The sequence below is a fragment of the Grammomys surdaster genome, unplaced genomic scaffold, assembly GCF_004785775.1.
Source record: "Grammomys surdaster isolate TR1022 unplaced genomic scaffold, NIH_TR_1.0 103722, whole genome shotgun sequence".
Classification (NCBI taxonomy): Eukaryota; Metazoa; Chordata; class Mammalia; order Rodentia; family Muridae; genus Grammomys; species Grammomys surdaster.
Genome location: NW_021609356.1, coordinates 1 through 16016, shown reverse-complemented (window position 1 = coordinate 16016; position 16016 = coordinate 1). Strand labels below are relative to the sequence as shown.

Here is a 16016-nt window from a genome sequence, read left to right as displayed (position 1 = left end):
TGTGTGTGTGTGTGTGTGTGTGTGTGTGTGTGTGTGTGTGTGTGTGTTTGTCCATGCCTGGTTTAGCACAAATTACTGACATCCACTACTTAGTTTCCCAGATGGATTCTTCTGAGACTTGCTCTTTTTACTAAGAGACAAGGACACCATCTGTATAAATGATATAAATTTGGAACTGCATTAAATGACCCATAAGCCTTTGGTATGTTTGGGTCAATCAGGAGAAGCTGAGAAACTGCCATGAGAATGTATGAACCTTAAGGAAATATTGTTTCTTTGGAATGTCTGCCCTTGATGCTATGTGAGAGCATGCAGCTGCACTCATCTTGGTCCTGAGACACTTCTGGAAAACTTGGAGTTCTTTCAATTGATTATGCCTAGCCAAAGTCAAAAGGGACTGAGATTTGTGTTGGTTGTCTGTTCCCATGAGCAGTAAGGGCAAGACAACCTTGGTAGCTGGAATCTTTCCTATCCACAATTAACTTTGAATGATGTTTGAATAAAATAACTTGAGTGAGCTAGTTAGCTGTCAGTCTTCCCTGAGAGGCTGTAGCCCTCTGTTCCTTGAGAAATGAAAGCTTAGCATCTTAGTGAGTTTCTCTCTCTACTGCTTCACCTATGACCAGTATCAATCAAGACCATCTGGAGACTCCATGTCCAGAACAGCTGCCTCACAACAATAGTTGCAAGCTATCCTCCTGCCTCAACCCTCTTGAGTAGCTAGCTTACACAACTGAAGAATGACACAGCATCCAACTCAGCTATACATTCCAGGAATGAATGGACAGTTGTGACAATGTGTTTGTCACAAATCCTCAGAGGATAATTTTAAGAGAATCTGTGTGCATGTCTAGTGTCAAGAACAGAGCAATGCCAATGGGACACACACTCAGAGCCATGTGCATCACATGCAAAGAAAACTCAGCTAGGTGTGTTGGTTTACAACAGCCATTCTATCATGTGGAATGCTGAAGCAGGAGTGCTCGGAACTGGGGTTTTACATCAACCTTAGCTACAGATCAAGACCTTGCCCAAACACAAGTTAAAAATGAGTAGATAACTAGCTACTAAGTTAATGAACAAAGTCCTCATTTTGGGGAGTGGTTTAGTTAATGGGCTTTTGAATTCCACTCTAGTTTTAGTTTTGTGGTTTTCCCAAAAGGAAACCATTCAGTCTAGACACTATCCAATCAATCCATTGAGATCTGCCTGTTTCTTTTGTGAGTGAAATATAAACATGGGGATTTGTTTGTTTGTTTGTTTGTTTGTTTTGATGCTAAGAGTCTCTATACAGCTCTAACTGTCCTGGAACTCTCCATGTAGTCCAGGCAAGCCTCATACTGTTTTTTTTTTTTTTTTGCAGTGCAAGACAAAGGTTTATACTTTCCTCAGAATAAAACAGAAGTAATGGAAACATTTATAACCCATGTCAACTTGGAGTTGGTTCCAACCCTTTTTAAAATAGCTGTTAAAAATGTTAGGTGCTCTAAGCAGAATGAAGGTGTTCACTTCAGACAGAGTGTACATGGAAAATGCTGGAACATTGCATGTTTTTTTTTTCCCTGAGAGATGTGTTAGACAAACAGAATTTGCTGAGACCTATCTTTCTAAGCAGCTCCACACTCTTCTCTTTGGAGAATGTGTCTCAACTATTCATTTAGTCAGCACTCAGACCATGTGCTTCTTCTTCCTCTAAGTCAATCCCATTTCCAACCACTTGAGCTCTACAAATCTTCATGGCCCTGCACCTAAAATACCTTCTAAGATCCTGTCTATACTTTGGCTTTCACACCTTGTGATCTGGGAAGCCTGGCTCCTAGTAAAACAGCCAAACAAATAAACAAACAAACAAAAACAAAGAAACAAAATAAACAAACAAAACAACAGCAAAAAAAACTTCCATGACTAGATTATGAGATGCTAACCTTTTAGTCACTTGAAACCTCAACTTACAGGGTTTATTCAACTACATAAAGTGCTCTTCTGTCGAAAGAGATGGAGAAAAATATGCAAATTTTGATCAAGGATAAATACATAGGTACAAATCACTCCAGCAAGATGGCCTTATGGCTGAGATGGGCAGACAGGGCACTTCTTCCCCATTACATTCTTAGTCATTTGATTCTTGCCTACTTTTATCTGCAGCCCTCACTAATGTTTTGGGGTAGGGATGAGAGTTATAATGTAGATAACTAAAATGGCCAGTAAAGAGCACAGGGAGGAAATGTAGATGACTGTATCTATAGGGAGAAAAGCATAACAAGCCAACATATAAAGGAAGTAGAGGAACTAAAGGTTAATTCAATACTACAGAAACCATACAGAAATTCAAAACAAATGCTAGCAATCATTAGTAAAAAGAAATATATATCTATTGTAGTGACACCAGGCTTAAATTAGTGCTAATCAAGTAAACCCTGTGAACAGTACCATGGTTAAGATTCGAGGCTACTTTCCCAAACCCCTTTATAATTAAGTAAGTCAATAGGTGATCAAATGTCTTACATCTTCCTGTGATCCTCAAATATATAAACAGACTGTGGAGTTAAGTCTGCATAGTTATGAATCTGATTTATTCTACTACAACCAGTCCACACACACCACCAGTTCTGCCTATACACTAGAAACTTTGATCATGACAAAGTTTTAAACTAGAGAGTGAACATTGTTTCATTCAGACAGTGACTATTCAAGAGGGAGCACCTTTCTCATGTATTCATTCTCATTGGTCACAATCCTGTAACCACTTTCTTTCTGCAATGTAGAACTAGACTGTTAAAATCCTGCATAGTTTCAAGTCCAAATTAATAGATAACATTTGTTTTCACAGAAGCATGCAGTTTGGTGGCTGGAGTTTTAAAAGTCATCTATTGCACCCACAAGGCTATCTTATTATATATGCCAGAAAAGTCTCTATTCCAGGAACACAGGCACAAGTCAGCGGTACATTTCTGACACTGCCTTCTAGGTCCTGAATGTGGGAGAACTCCACAAACCCATCCCAGCCCCTTTCTTTGAAGGGCCAGTACTGTTTAATACTTACAAGAATATCAGTGATACTTTCTGCTAATGGTTCGATGCAGCTTTCTTGGTTTAAGTTTTTAAGTGTTTGGCCACAAAAGCACCAAAAGAAATAAGTCACAATCCAGCCCCGGTTTGTTATGCCATCTTTCAAAACATGGAGCATCAATGGAGAAAACGATTTAATACCGTCTTCAGATATTTTTGTTTGTTTTAATTTTTTTTTATTTTTCAAGACAGTGTTTCTCTCTGTAGTCCTGAACGTCCTGGAACTCACTCTGTAGACCTGGCTGGCCTGGAAGGCAGAAAGCCCCCTGCCTCTGCCTCCCAAGTGCTATGATTAAAGGCGTACCTGACCACTGCCTGGCTTTGTTTTGTATTTTTTTATGGGACATTTTATTTACATTTCAGATGTTATCCCCTTACCCCACCCCCCACATCCAGGCCCAGGAACCCCCTATCCCATTCCTCCTCCTACTGCTTCTATGAAAATGTGCCCCCACCCACCACCCCACACTCGAATACCCCCACACTCAGAGTCTAGACTTCATGGGACCAAGGATCTCCTCTCCCACCTATGCCAGACAATGCCATCCTCCCCTACATATACAGCTAGAGCCATGGGTCCCTCCCAACGTGCTCCCAGGCTGGTGGCTTGGTCCCTGGAAGCCCTCCTTGGTTAGTATTGTTGCTCTCCTCATGTGGCTGCAAACACTTTCAGCTCCTTCAGCTCCTCCAGCTCCTTCTCTCTAACTCCTCCATTGGGAACCTCTTGATCAGTTCATTGGTTAGATGTGAGCATCCGCATCAGCATAATGTCAGACTCTGGTAGACCTCTAAGGAGACAGCTATATCAGGCTCCTGTCAGTATGCACTTCCTGACATCCACATCAGCATCTACCTTTGTTGACTGCACCTGGGATGGATACCCAAGGGAAATGGTCTCCAGACAGCCCCTCCTTCAGTTTCTGATCCACACTTTGTCTCCATATTTGCTCCCTTGAGTATTTTGATACTCCTAAGAAGGACTGAAGCACCCACAAGTGGTCTTCCTTCTTCATGAGCTTCATGTGATCTGTGAGTTGAATCTTGGGTATTGCAAGCTTCTGGACTAATATCCAATTATCAGTGAGTGAATGCCATGTAAGTGTGATAGAGATAGAGAGAGACAGAGAGAGAAGACAGAGAGTCAGAGACATAGAAGTAATGATTATAAAAGAGAGGGAGAGAAAGCAAAAAGGAAACATAGCTATGGAGCTTTTGTCTCCTGAGATATTAAAGATGACAGAGACTGGAAAGAGATATCTGTATATGTCCTTCCATTTCTCAAGGGTAAAAATTGTTTCCTACATTCTAAATGCACTAAAAGTTATCTTTCCTCATGGAGGGCATGGCTAGACTCCATAAAATCTTCATTCATGGCACTTTTTCATCATTTACATAGAACCACATCTGTCAAGCACAGACACACATAGTTCCCCAGCATCTGTCCTGAACACTACATAGGTCATCACCAGCTGATCTACCTTTAGATTTTTGTATTTTGCACAAGTGATCCCAATGGGATTATCGAATGTATAAAGAAATTTTGTTTGTTTTGATGTATTAACTTTCATTTTTAAATATTTATTTCAATTTGTTCCTAATTAAGTGTGTGAGAGATTTTGTGTTTCTGCATGTATGAGTGACTCACATGCTCCCTGAGACTAGAGGAAAATGTCCTTCACCTGGAATTGGAGGTACAGGTGGATGTGGGTACTGGGAATCAAACACTGCTCCTCAGGAAGAGCAGACGCTTTGCTTGCCTCTAAGCAACGTCTACAAATGATTCCATATAGCATTTTGGATAGGGTCTCATGAATCAATCATAAGATTATAAAATCTCCCCTAGGAAAGAACATGTTGGTCTTTATTTACTCTGAAAGATCTAGGAGGAAGAAAGGGCAGAGACAAGGAGACACATGATTATAGGTCCAGGGTAAGCACAATACACATGTATGATGTTGTCAGAAAACTAACTCAGTAAAAGAAGAAAACAAACATTCTTATTCAGAACTGATTTATTGCATTCTATGACAAATTATAATTTGAATCGTGGAGTGAAAAGATAATCACGGGCTGAAGGACAAGACCATGAAAGAAACAGCTTAAAAGTGACAGCAGTCTAATACAAAAAATACTCCTAGGTTCAGTTGAGCCAAAAGGTGGATGTCATCCAGAGGCAGAATGACACAGGGTCCTTCTATTCAAGTACATTATGCCCCTTATAATGTCCTCTCTATCTCCTGTGCTTCCTCTAGGGTCCCTCATATTATAAAAGTGCTGGGATGGAAGCCTTACAGTTAAGGAATAGTGTTGTTAACCAATGGTGGGTCTGTACTGTAGGAATTAGGCTGAAAAGAAGATCATGGTTCTCCATGTTAACACAACTACTTTAAATCTGAATAATTTGATTGGAATACAAATGAAATGAAATAATTATTTTTCCAAAGTTCATCAAGAAATTCTTTAATACACATAGTCTGTGCCTCTGTCAGTTACTTGAGTCCTACTTTTCATTTACCAGAGCCCAGCAATGACCTCACTTTGTATATTCCCAACAAGAACATAGCCTGGCCATCAAATCACAGATAAAAAATTTCTGACAATCTAAACATCTCTTACTTACATAGTAGACCTGTTTTGGCTGCCTTATACCCTTGAGTGTGTCCATAAGTTCAGAACAAAGTTGTACAAATCTGTCTGGAATAACATCACCAATGTGATCATAGACTTCATCAGAGGCAGTGTACTTCTCCAGGGTCAGCTGTGTGAACTTGGCAGTATGCTGCAGCAGTGTCTTCAGACTGCCCATGGACAATAAGTTCTTCACAAAATTGACTTCAGTGAGCTGGAAACAATGGCTCATCACAGGCAGGAAGGCACTGATTTGGGTGTCCATGATCATACAGCCCTTCAATTTTAAGGTCTACAGAGCAGCTGTCAGTCTTTGTTGCAGGCTTCCTAGAAATGTATCATTTAAATGTATGAAGGTGACACCACTCAGATCCAGGTGTTTGAGCTGCTGGATGCTTGTACATTGGGATAGATACTTCATATATGAATGTGACAGCATGCAGTGAGTGATAGCTAGGGTCTCTAATGGACTCTCTAAGCACCTAGAGAGAAAAGGAGAGAGAGATAAAAGACTTTACAACATTGAAGTTCAATAGTTCCAGAGAAAAGGCTGTGAAATCAAGGTTACAGAGTGTCCTTAGCCCGAGGTCATTCTCAGACCTTTAATAAGATCAAGGACAAGATGCTCCCTGATGAAGAGCTAACAACTAATGTCATATTCTTCTAGGTAGGACATAAGCTATCACTGTGCCTGCTACTACCTCACCTCCACAGTTCCATCTGAACTGGTAAGCAGAAAACATGTTTTGGGACATATGATGTAAGCAGGAGAACCCAGAAAGATGAACTGAGAACCACTCAGAACCATCCCCAGCTCTGCCAACATGTATCTCAATGTGCTCCAGCTTCCACACACAGCCTCTGTTCTGTTCCTAGGGTTTCCCTTGACCACAGTCATCCACTCATTTCCCATGTACTCAGACCCTACCTATGCTCAAATTTCCTTTGAACCATGAGAAGTCAGAGGAGATGGAAACTGCTTTACTAAAGTGAGAAATTAGGATGCAACAGCAGCATAAAGTACTATTTCAATTACTCTAAGCTCACATGTATATACATTTAACACTAGCTGGGAAGCCACTATATAAACTGATGTTTAATGTAAAGAAAAACAACAACTACAACAACAAAATGCTTTGCTCACCCCACTGAAAAGCTCTCTGTCCTTTTTTACCTGAGCACTGGGTCCAGGCAACCATTCAGGAAGTAAACTTCATTGAAGTAGACATGCTGGAGCTTATCCAGTTTGGAGAACTGGGAAAAGATCTCTGTAAAACAGCAGGCTTCCATCTCTTGGTCCCGAGGCAAATGCACAGGTACATAGATTTTCTTGAAAATGAGTTTCTGGAGGTTTTTCATCTGGCCCTGGCCATAGACTAGCAACACAAGGGTGTAAATGTCCCAGCATGTGATTATTTCCAATTCCTGGTTTAAGCCTGTGTCAAAAACCTCCAAAACATCCAGTGGGTCATAGGCAGGAAAGGCTCAAAACTCTAACTTCTAACAGATCACCTGTATCACATCTTCCCTCTGCTTGGCCCACTGATAAAAATATTTTATATATTTGGAGGGATGGTGGGACATGAGGAAAGAGTTCATGAATACAGTCAGGGCCTGTTTCCTGTCTAGGATGTGATGATTTCCTACTGCACCGTTGTTGCCAATTACATCTGGAGAGCAGACTATATGCTGTCTTCCAGCCTAAGCATTCCAGAAGTCATGGTGGACATCTTGTAAATCAAGCACTTGTAGTTTCCACTTCCTATAGGTAAACTAGAAGGACGTTCATATGACAGGAGACACAATGTATAATCTGGATAATCCATAATTCCACTTCCCTTAAATCACTTCCTTGAAAACAGACAGCTTCCATTTCTAGTGACTGGGGAAAAGGCAAGGACAGACTCATTACATATTGACTATTGCTCTTCTAAGCTATCCTCCATAAACTACTGTCCTGTTTCTTTATTTCCATTCTTGAAGACACTGACTCCTACAATCAGAATCCTCTAATTCACCTAGGACCACATTATGAGTACTGTATTGACTTCCATCCAGACAAACTTCCACCCTCGCCCCCGTGCTACCAAGCTCTTACTTACCTGGTTTGACCCTTTTGTGCCAACAGCAAATCAAGGACATCAAGCAGAGATTTCATGGTCTCCAGGTGAGGAGACTCCATCAGGGCTCCCACATGAAGGCATGAGAGGGCCAGGCTACCACCATTTGCCTCAGGATCTTAGGTTGTTTGCTGGTAAATGCATCCTTGAAGAGTGGTGGGAAGAGTTCCATGGGCAGGTCCTCCAGAGTAGAGATGGCCAAGGCTTCATCTTTCAGCAGGCTTCTTCTTGCCAGCTGCTGGAGTGTTGGTGGGGCTGTTAAACTCGTCATGACTTTCAGGTATGCTGATGCTATGGAAATATCCAAAGAAAGAAAATATTTCATTCAAAACTCTTTGAGCAAGCCTTTCACACCCCACCCCGCCTAATTTCATGAACCAGGCAGGGGGTCCAATCCCTGGTCTGGTGACATTGCAAACCCTGTGATTCAGATTACTAGATATCAGGCTTTCTCATTGCCACAGTTCCTTCAAGGTCCTTCAAGTTCCTTCATGGGGGCAGCATGCACCCATTTCCACAGATCATTCCTGATATTCTCCACAATCTAATGTAATGTTCCCAGGAGTCCTACTCTAATCTGTAACCGGAGACTCATACATGAATCTGACACTTTTTGTTTGTTTGTTTGTTTGTTTTTTTGAGACAGGGTCTCTCTGTATAGCCCAGTCTGTCCTGGAACTCTATAGTCCAGGCTGGCCTCGAACTCAGAAATCCACCTGCCTCTGCCTCCTAAATGCTGGGATTAAAGGTGTATACCACCACTGCCCGGCCGAATCTGATACTTTTATGTGAAACAATAAAAGTTTTACTACAATCAGTGGAACAATATATTGTATAAAATGGATCACATTTTTCTTCCATGATATTTAGAAGCAGGATTCATGCTATGCTCTAACATGGTCTTTAAGTGATTGAATGCATTGAGGCTCTGAGCAGCCTTCTATCAAAGGGTTCTTTCATGCTTCTCACTACTTTTCCTCCCACTTTCATCAGACCTGGGAAACCTGAACCATTCAAGTAACTTTTTCTTCTCCACCATCTTCCCTGTTCATTGAGTCCTCTCAGGCCTCCTAGTCTGCCTTAAGCACCCTGTGTTCCCTCTGGATATGCAATCTCCAGCCACCTTTAGCAGACCCATGGATCAGAAAAAAAACAGGTAAGCATTCATTCCCTCTCGCATCTTCCCTGCTCACTAAGACCTCTGGTACAAATCAAGATACCTTGATTTGTCAAGATAGAAGAGCACCCTTCTATGTCAGGGTACCCTCAATTCTCTTGCCCCTTCTCCTCCCACCTTAAACAAACTTGCGTGTCCTGAGCTATACAGATAAGCCACATGATAAGCCACATTATTTTCTCCACATTATGAGTCTGGGGCAAGTTAAGCTTTCCTGAGCAGAGTGCTATCCCAATGGTACATGCATTCGCTGGTGACCTCAAACATGCTCTCCCATGTCACAAGGATACTTGTGGGACTGTAGAATCCTGGGTGTTTGGCCATGCCCCCAGAACCCAGAGACCTGACATGATGTCCCCTTAGTAGATCATGTAAGGCAGGAGACTAACAGGTCTCTGCCTCAAGAAAAGCCCCGCCCACTTCCTGTATAAGCAATCCCCCTCTGACATTTTTTGGGGAAAGCTCGCCACTCAGACACATCGCCATGTCAATAAATCTGGATGTCAATTTATCTCACGTGTCTCTTGAAATCCTGGACTCATTGCATAAGTCAAAACCCACACAACGGGGCGGGAGTGGGAGAGAGCTAGCCGGCCTTGGGACACTTTCTCCTGAGAGCCCTGGTTCCCAGAACGCCCTGCACACTGCTTCGCTCCAGTTCACGCCCGCCCGCAACTGCCTCAACTCACATCCTTCGCCGGCCCAGAAGTGTCTTACTCTCGCCCACCCAAGCCCTGCGCCACTGCAGCCCTGATTTCTCAGAGCCCGCGCCCCACCCGCTCTCACTGAGCCACAGCACTCGGAACAGCCTCCGCCCACCGCCTGTGACCAGCGTGCCCTGCGCGTGGGCGGTGCCCTACAGACACTTGTTCAACTATGTTTATAGCAACTTTCTGTTAATAGCCACAAAGTGGAAACAAGCAGATATGGTCATAGCTAAAGATTGACAAAGATATTGTGGTATATCTGAACAATGGAATGTTATTCAGCTATTAAAAACAAAGACAGCATAAACAGTGCAGGAAAATCAATGGAATTGGAGAATACCATGCAGAGTAAGATAACCCAGTTAGAAAAGAAAATGCATGGTATTACTCACTAAAATGTGGATATTATGCAATATACAGGATATGCATGCTATACTCCACAGACCCAAAGAAGCTAAACAAGAAGGAAGGAGCAAGTGAGGATGCTTGAATCTCACATAAAAGGAGGATAAAATACTCATAAGAGGCAGATGGTAGGAGGAAATGGGGTGGGAGAGGGGATGGGGAAGATAATGCTTGAGGTCAGGGTCAGGTGTGGACAGAGACAGGGAAGATGCAAGATGGCCATGAGAGTGAATGGAAATTGCAGCTGACTGGGAAGGGAAGTTAGGGATATCTTCAGGATCAGACATAAAACTGATCTAAGGCAGGTGCCCAATAATATATGGGGTTGGACTTAGCTGTTACTCTCAGCATAGGGGAAATTGAACATGAAGTGACCATCTACTTTAGCCATGCAGAAACTCCAGTAAAGTGACTAAAATTTTATGCTTGTGTTCAAGAAATCCCAGGATGGTATATGGAACAGAGACTGAATAGCAAAATAACAATGTCCCCCAACCAGAGACCATTCCCATGGGCAAGCACCAGTTCCTGACATTATTAATGATACTCTGTTCTGCTTGCAGACATGAAGCTAGAACTCCTATTTTCTGAGAGGCTCCACCCAGCAGCTGACTCAGAGTCCCAGAGACAAACAAATGGAGCTTGGGGACTCCTATGGAAGAATAGGGAGTAGGTCTGCAGGCCTCGAAAGGGATAGGAGCACCACAGAAAGAACAACACTGCCAAGTAATGTAGACCCTTGGGGCTCTCAGAGACTGAACCACCATCAAAAAATATACAGAGACAGGACCTAGGGCTCTCCAAACACATGTAGCTTTAATGCAGCTTGGTTTTACATAGGCCCAAACAATTGGTTAAGTGGTCTATCTCAAAGGCAGTTGTCTATATGTGTGATGTATTCTTCTAGCTGCTTTACCTTGTGAGACCACAGCAGGGGAGGAAGCACCTAATCTCACAGACCTGATGTGTCAGTGTGGGAAGATACTCACGAAGGGCCTACCCACTCAACCCCTCAGAGCAGAAGGCTAGAGGAGTAGGGGAAGGGTTGAGCAAGGGGTTAGTGAGTGGGAGTCAAAAAGTAAAATTCAATCATTTGGTTAATCAAAAAACAGATTGAATGCTTAAAATTGTCAATTTGATGATTTCCAAGAACTCATGGCCCAGTGTTCTTCCGTATAGGAAATTTCTTCCTTGTCATTTTATAAATCTATATTTACTTTGAATTAAAATTTGATAAGGTAGACTAGAGTAAGTCAGATATGTGGTATTTGCCCAGTATGCCTGAGTCCTTGAACATTCCCTCCTTAGCGCACTATAATCAAGCAGGTCAGGGAGGCCTCAGGAGGTAGAGGCTGAACATTTAGTGTTTCATGACACTTGGCTACATATGGACTTGTGGCTGTCCTGGTCTAAATGATGTCAGCTGCTTCAAAATAATCAAAGAATGCAAGCAAGCATAAAGCAAAACAGACACACAAAAAACATTAAGATGAAATGGACATTTCACCGGGGAGTGGTGGCGCACATCCCAGCACTTGGGAGCAGAGACAGGTGGATTTCTGCGTTTGAGGCCAGCCAGATCTGCAGAGTGAGTTCCAGGACAGTCAAAGCTATACAGAGAAACCCTGTCTCCAAAAACAAAAAAAAACAAAAACAAAAACAAACAAACAAACAAAAAAAAGACACTAAGGTGTCCTGATGGGCATAAATAGCTTACTTGGTTTGGACACTGCTCTCAAAAGCTCCAATCTCAGCAAGGTCAGACAGTCACACCAGACTCCAAGGCTCAGATGGTTTTGTGGGGCCATTTGAGTCCTTATATACCCCTTTCCCCTTATACCTCCCCTTTTTAGCCACACCTCTCAGGCCAAAGCTGCCACCTGATAGGATGATGTTTCCACCCATTTAATCTGATATTGACATAACTTGAGTCAATCAGACCTTCATGAAGGAATGTATAAAATCTGGGGTTATGGTTACAAGCCCATCCAGGATACTTCTCAGACTCTGAGCCCTGGGATTTTTTTTCTTCCAAAAAATATTTCTAATGTCTCCCTATTGCCTATTTTTAATGTCTCCCTAGAAAGATAATGTTACCTGAGCAGACAGGTAGGTCTCAGTAACAGGATTATGTGTGGTGGTATGAGATAGGTTGTGTCCAGTATGATTAGATCTTCAGGCAGAAAAAGAGGACCCATAACTGAAGAACCATCCACCAAGTCAGTGTGACAACACTAAATATATCTCTGAGGCTCTCTCTACCATTCTCTCTTTCTCACTTTATCTATCTTGATCTCTCTGCCTCTCGGTCTCTGTCTATCTGTCTTTTTTCTCTCACTATTTCTCTCACTATTTCTCTCGCTATTTCTCTCGCTATTTCTCTCGCTATTTCTCTTGCTATTTCTCTCACTATCTCTCTCACTATCTCTCTTACTATCTCTCTCTCCCTCTCTCTCTCCCTCTCTCTCTCCCTCTCTCTCTCCCTCTCTCTCTCCCTCTCTCCCTCTGTGAGTCACTTCAATATCTTAAAGAAGCTACACTACACATGAAGGTGGGAACCCCCCGTCAAGAACCTGTCACAGGGAACCAGGGCCTGGTGTTAGGACATATTTCTCTGCCTAAGGAATGAAGCTTTTCTTAGCCAACATAAAAACTCTTCTGGAAGTATGAAGATCTAGATGGCTTAAGGTAATATCATGTTCTTCTCATTTTGATATCAGGTCTCTGAGGATTCATTTGTTGCAAATATTGTCTTTCAGCAGAGGTTAAATACAAGGACATACTTCCTGAAATGTGCCTGCCTTGGTCCTCATTTTTCATGCTTGCTGAATATGCCTCCCCTCTCATCCCATTGTTCTCCATAACTAACTCAGTTGTTGTGATCTGAGTGTACTACATACTAACTACTTTCCAAAACATTGAGCAGTTTATTAAGCTCTGTGCTTTGTGTCCCATTAATGAGCCCTGTTCCTGGGATGCAAGGAACTGTAAAAATCTGAGATTGACATATAATTATGGTGATGAGGGATGAATAAACCAGATACAGGTACAGAAATTCTAAGAATGATAATGTTCTGTGCTCTAACAGAGACATATCAGCAACCCAAAATATTTATTAAATATCAAATATTTATTGTATAGACTAAAAGAGAAGGCAATCTCCTCATAGAAGGGTGCCTCTATTATAATACACACAAACTACCATAATCTTAGAGAAGAAAAGAATGCTTCATATTATCTGTAGATGCTACATTCATTTACCAGCTCAGAGGAAGATCTTGCCTTTCCAGTGTGTTTCAGCCCTATAGGTGATTGACATGTCCATGCTCCATACACTTAGGATTTCATCAATCTCCAATACCCAGCTTCCATTTCTCTCTTCCACAATCAACCTTACAGTAGTTACTTTTTAAAAAGGCAACTTTGGGTCTCCAGATTATAAACATAGTAACCACCACACTTAGAGCATTGGATTGTTTCAAAGGTGACCTTCTTAGGCTCTCTGTTGACCCTGAGTATATCCAGGAGCTCAGGACAAAAATCTTCTAATCTGTGTGGGAGGATTATACCCCTGTCATAGCACTCCAGAGGGGCAGGGTATGCCTCCCCTTGCAGTTGGCTCAGCTGGGCTGTGTGGCGTAGAAGTTCTTTCAGGAAAAGCAAAGAAAACTTGTTATCATAGAATCTGACAAGTCTGAGGTTGGAACATTGGCTTAGGGCAGGCAGCACTGTACTGAACTGAAAGTCCTGTATACCACACGACTGTAATTCCAGGTATTTCAGGGTATGTCTAACTATCTCAAGGAAATACCCAAGAGGCTCAATAAGTAAATAAGGAAAATTAATTTTAGCTAGTTTTAGAGATTTGAGCTCAAAAATATTTACGCAGTTGGGCAGGCAATCCATGTCTGACTGTGAGAGGTTACAGTTAGTGATGCTAAGTGACTCCAAGGGTTTCTTCAGGAACCTGGGGAGAGAAAACATTATTGCTTGCTGTCAAATGGTGTTGAAGAGGATTGATACAATTGGCAGCTAAGCAGATGACATTTCTCCCAAACTCATTCTGAATGCATATTGAAAACACTCAGGCCAGGCGGTGGTGGTGCGCGCCTTTAATCCCAGCACTTGGGAGGCAGAGGCAGGCAGATTTCTGAGTTCGAGGCCAGCCTGGTCTACAGAGTAAGTTCCAGGACAGCCAGGACTACACTACACAGAGAAACCCTGTCTCAAAAAAACCAAACCAAACCAAACCAAACCAAACCAAACCAAAACAAAAAAAGAAAACCCTCAGGACATGTCCTTTTTGTTTTCTGCTCACATACCTCACAACATTCTAGTGTGAGTCCTTAAGATATCACCATAGGCATGATTCAGGGCCTGACAGGAAACCACAGCAATGGGGCAACATATTAGGGCAATATGCTATCTGTAGGGAGGACTAACATCCTCAACAAAATTCAACAACTTCCTAGTGCTGTTTTTAAGAGTTCTACGAGGTTTTGTTCCTCCAAGTTCCATGATTCTATCTTCACATTGAAACCCATTGTCCCATATTTCTCATCTACTCAATATGTTTCTAGACTCAAAACTTTTTACAAGTAAACCAAAAGAAGTTGCTAGTTCCTGTTCATACAGATCTTAGCACAGGCTCATTGGCTCAATATGCTGTCTCTCAGTGATAGGTTTCTGTTTGTCAGACCATAAAAGCTTCCATAGCTTGCAAAAAACAAAACAAAACAAAACCACATCAAAACCAAGGCAAAAAAAAATGTTTTTTCTGGTCTACTATTGGACCCTTCCTTACCTGAGGAATTCTTTCAGATTGTCAAACATAAAGGAGACAAAATTTATACAGAGTCTCCGGAGACAGTGGAATGCAGAAAGTAGAGAAATATGCAACTCATTCACATGCAGCATGTCTGTGATATGACTTAGTGTGAGATATAGAAGATTGTTCATCTGTCTCAGGTAGGGATTAAGAAAAGCCAAATCTTTTAAGGTGACATAACTTATAATCAGCTTCTGTATACAGTGTGCATGTACAGTTTTGACGATTTCTTTGACTGTGTCTTTGGTTATGCCCTGAATCTTCAGCTTTCGACAGCATAGATGAATTGAATCTTCTCTCTGTTGGGCCCACTGCAACAAGTAGGTGGTAGATTCATCAAGTCTGCCCTCCATGAGTTCGAGTTGTGTTGTCACCTTCAATTCTTTCTTCGTCCGACAGGCAGGAATAATCTTCACTGGCTTCTTCTTTGTCATGGATACTGGTAAGCCTTCACCTTGAGGGGATCCACCCCATATGCCACACGAGTCATAATATTCACTCTTCCAAATGATCTCTCTGAGTTTGCACCTACTGTGGGAGAAATGAGTATAACTCTCAGAAGGTAAAAGAAGACAGATTTTACAGTCTGATTCTATTCCACATATCACATTTAAGCTGATTCTTTCAAAAGTTTGTTTTCCTGTGTCTAGAGTCAAACCCCAAGACTCATGCTCAGTGAATGAATAGCATTCTTTGCAAGACAGGCATCATTAGCCCTACGATATTGCCCTTCATGCCAAGCTCTTTAATCCCAATGCCATTTCACTTATACCTTTGAGGGATGCAGGAAAAGTCCCACTTCTCTTGGATGTGTCTGTTCTTTTCTGTCTTCTACATTATTTTTATTTGCCCACAGAGTTAAGACTAAGTTCAAGCCTCTACACTCCTCTCAGCCTCTACATTCAGTAGAGAACAGTCCAGAATGTGGGTTGAAGAAACAATTGATGATCAGAAGCCTTTGATCCACAGTTGGCCAAATATTCTGTGTCCCTAGTTTCTCCTCAGCACTCAAAGAACCTTGCTCCAACCCCAGAAAATCTTGCCTACCTGGAGCGAACCTTTTGTGCAATCAGTATATCTAG

At 42.0% G+C, this 16016-nt stretch overlaps 1 protein-coding gene and 1 pseudogene across 1 annotated transcript; both read right to left on the bottom strand.

Moving 5' to 3' along the window:
• Positions 1-5602: 5602 nt before the first annotated feature.
• Positions 5603-8142, bottom strand: LOC114635421 (annotated as a pseudogene).
• Positions 8143-13508: 5366 nt separating this feature from the next.
• Positions 13509-16010, bottom strand: LOC114635420 (oogenesin-3-like). The gene is made up of 3 exons (XM_028784022.1): positions 15982-16010; positions 14911-15465; positions 13509-14073 (listed from the first exon to the last, which is right to left on the bottom strand). The coding sequence occupies exons 2-3, from the start codon at positions 15366-15368 to the stop codon at positions 13509-13511; spliced, it is 1023 nt and encodes a 340-aa protein (XP_028639855.1). The 5' UTR covers positions 15369-15465; positions 15982-16010.
• Between the last annotated feature and the right edge of the window lie 6 nt (positions 16011-16016).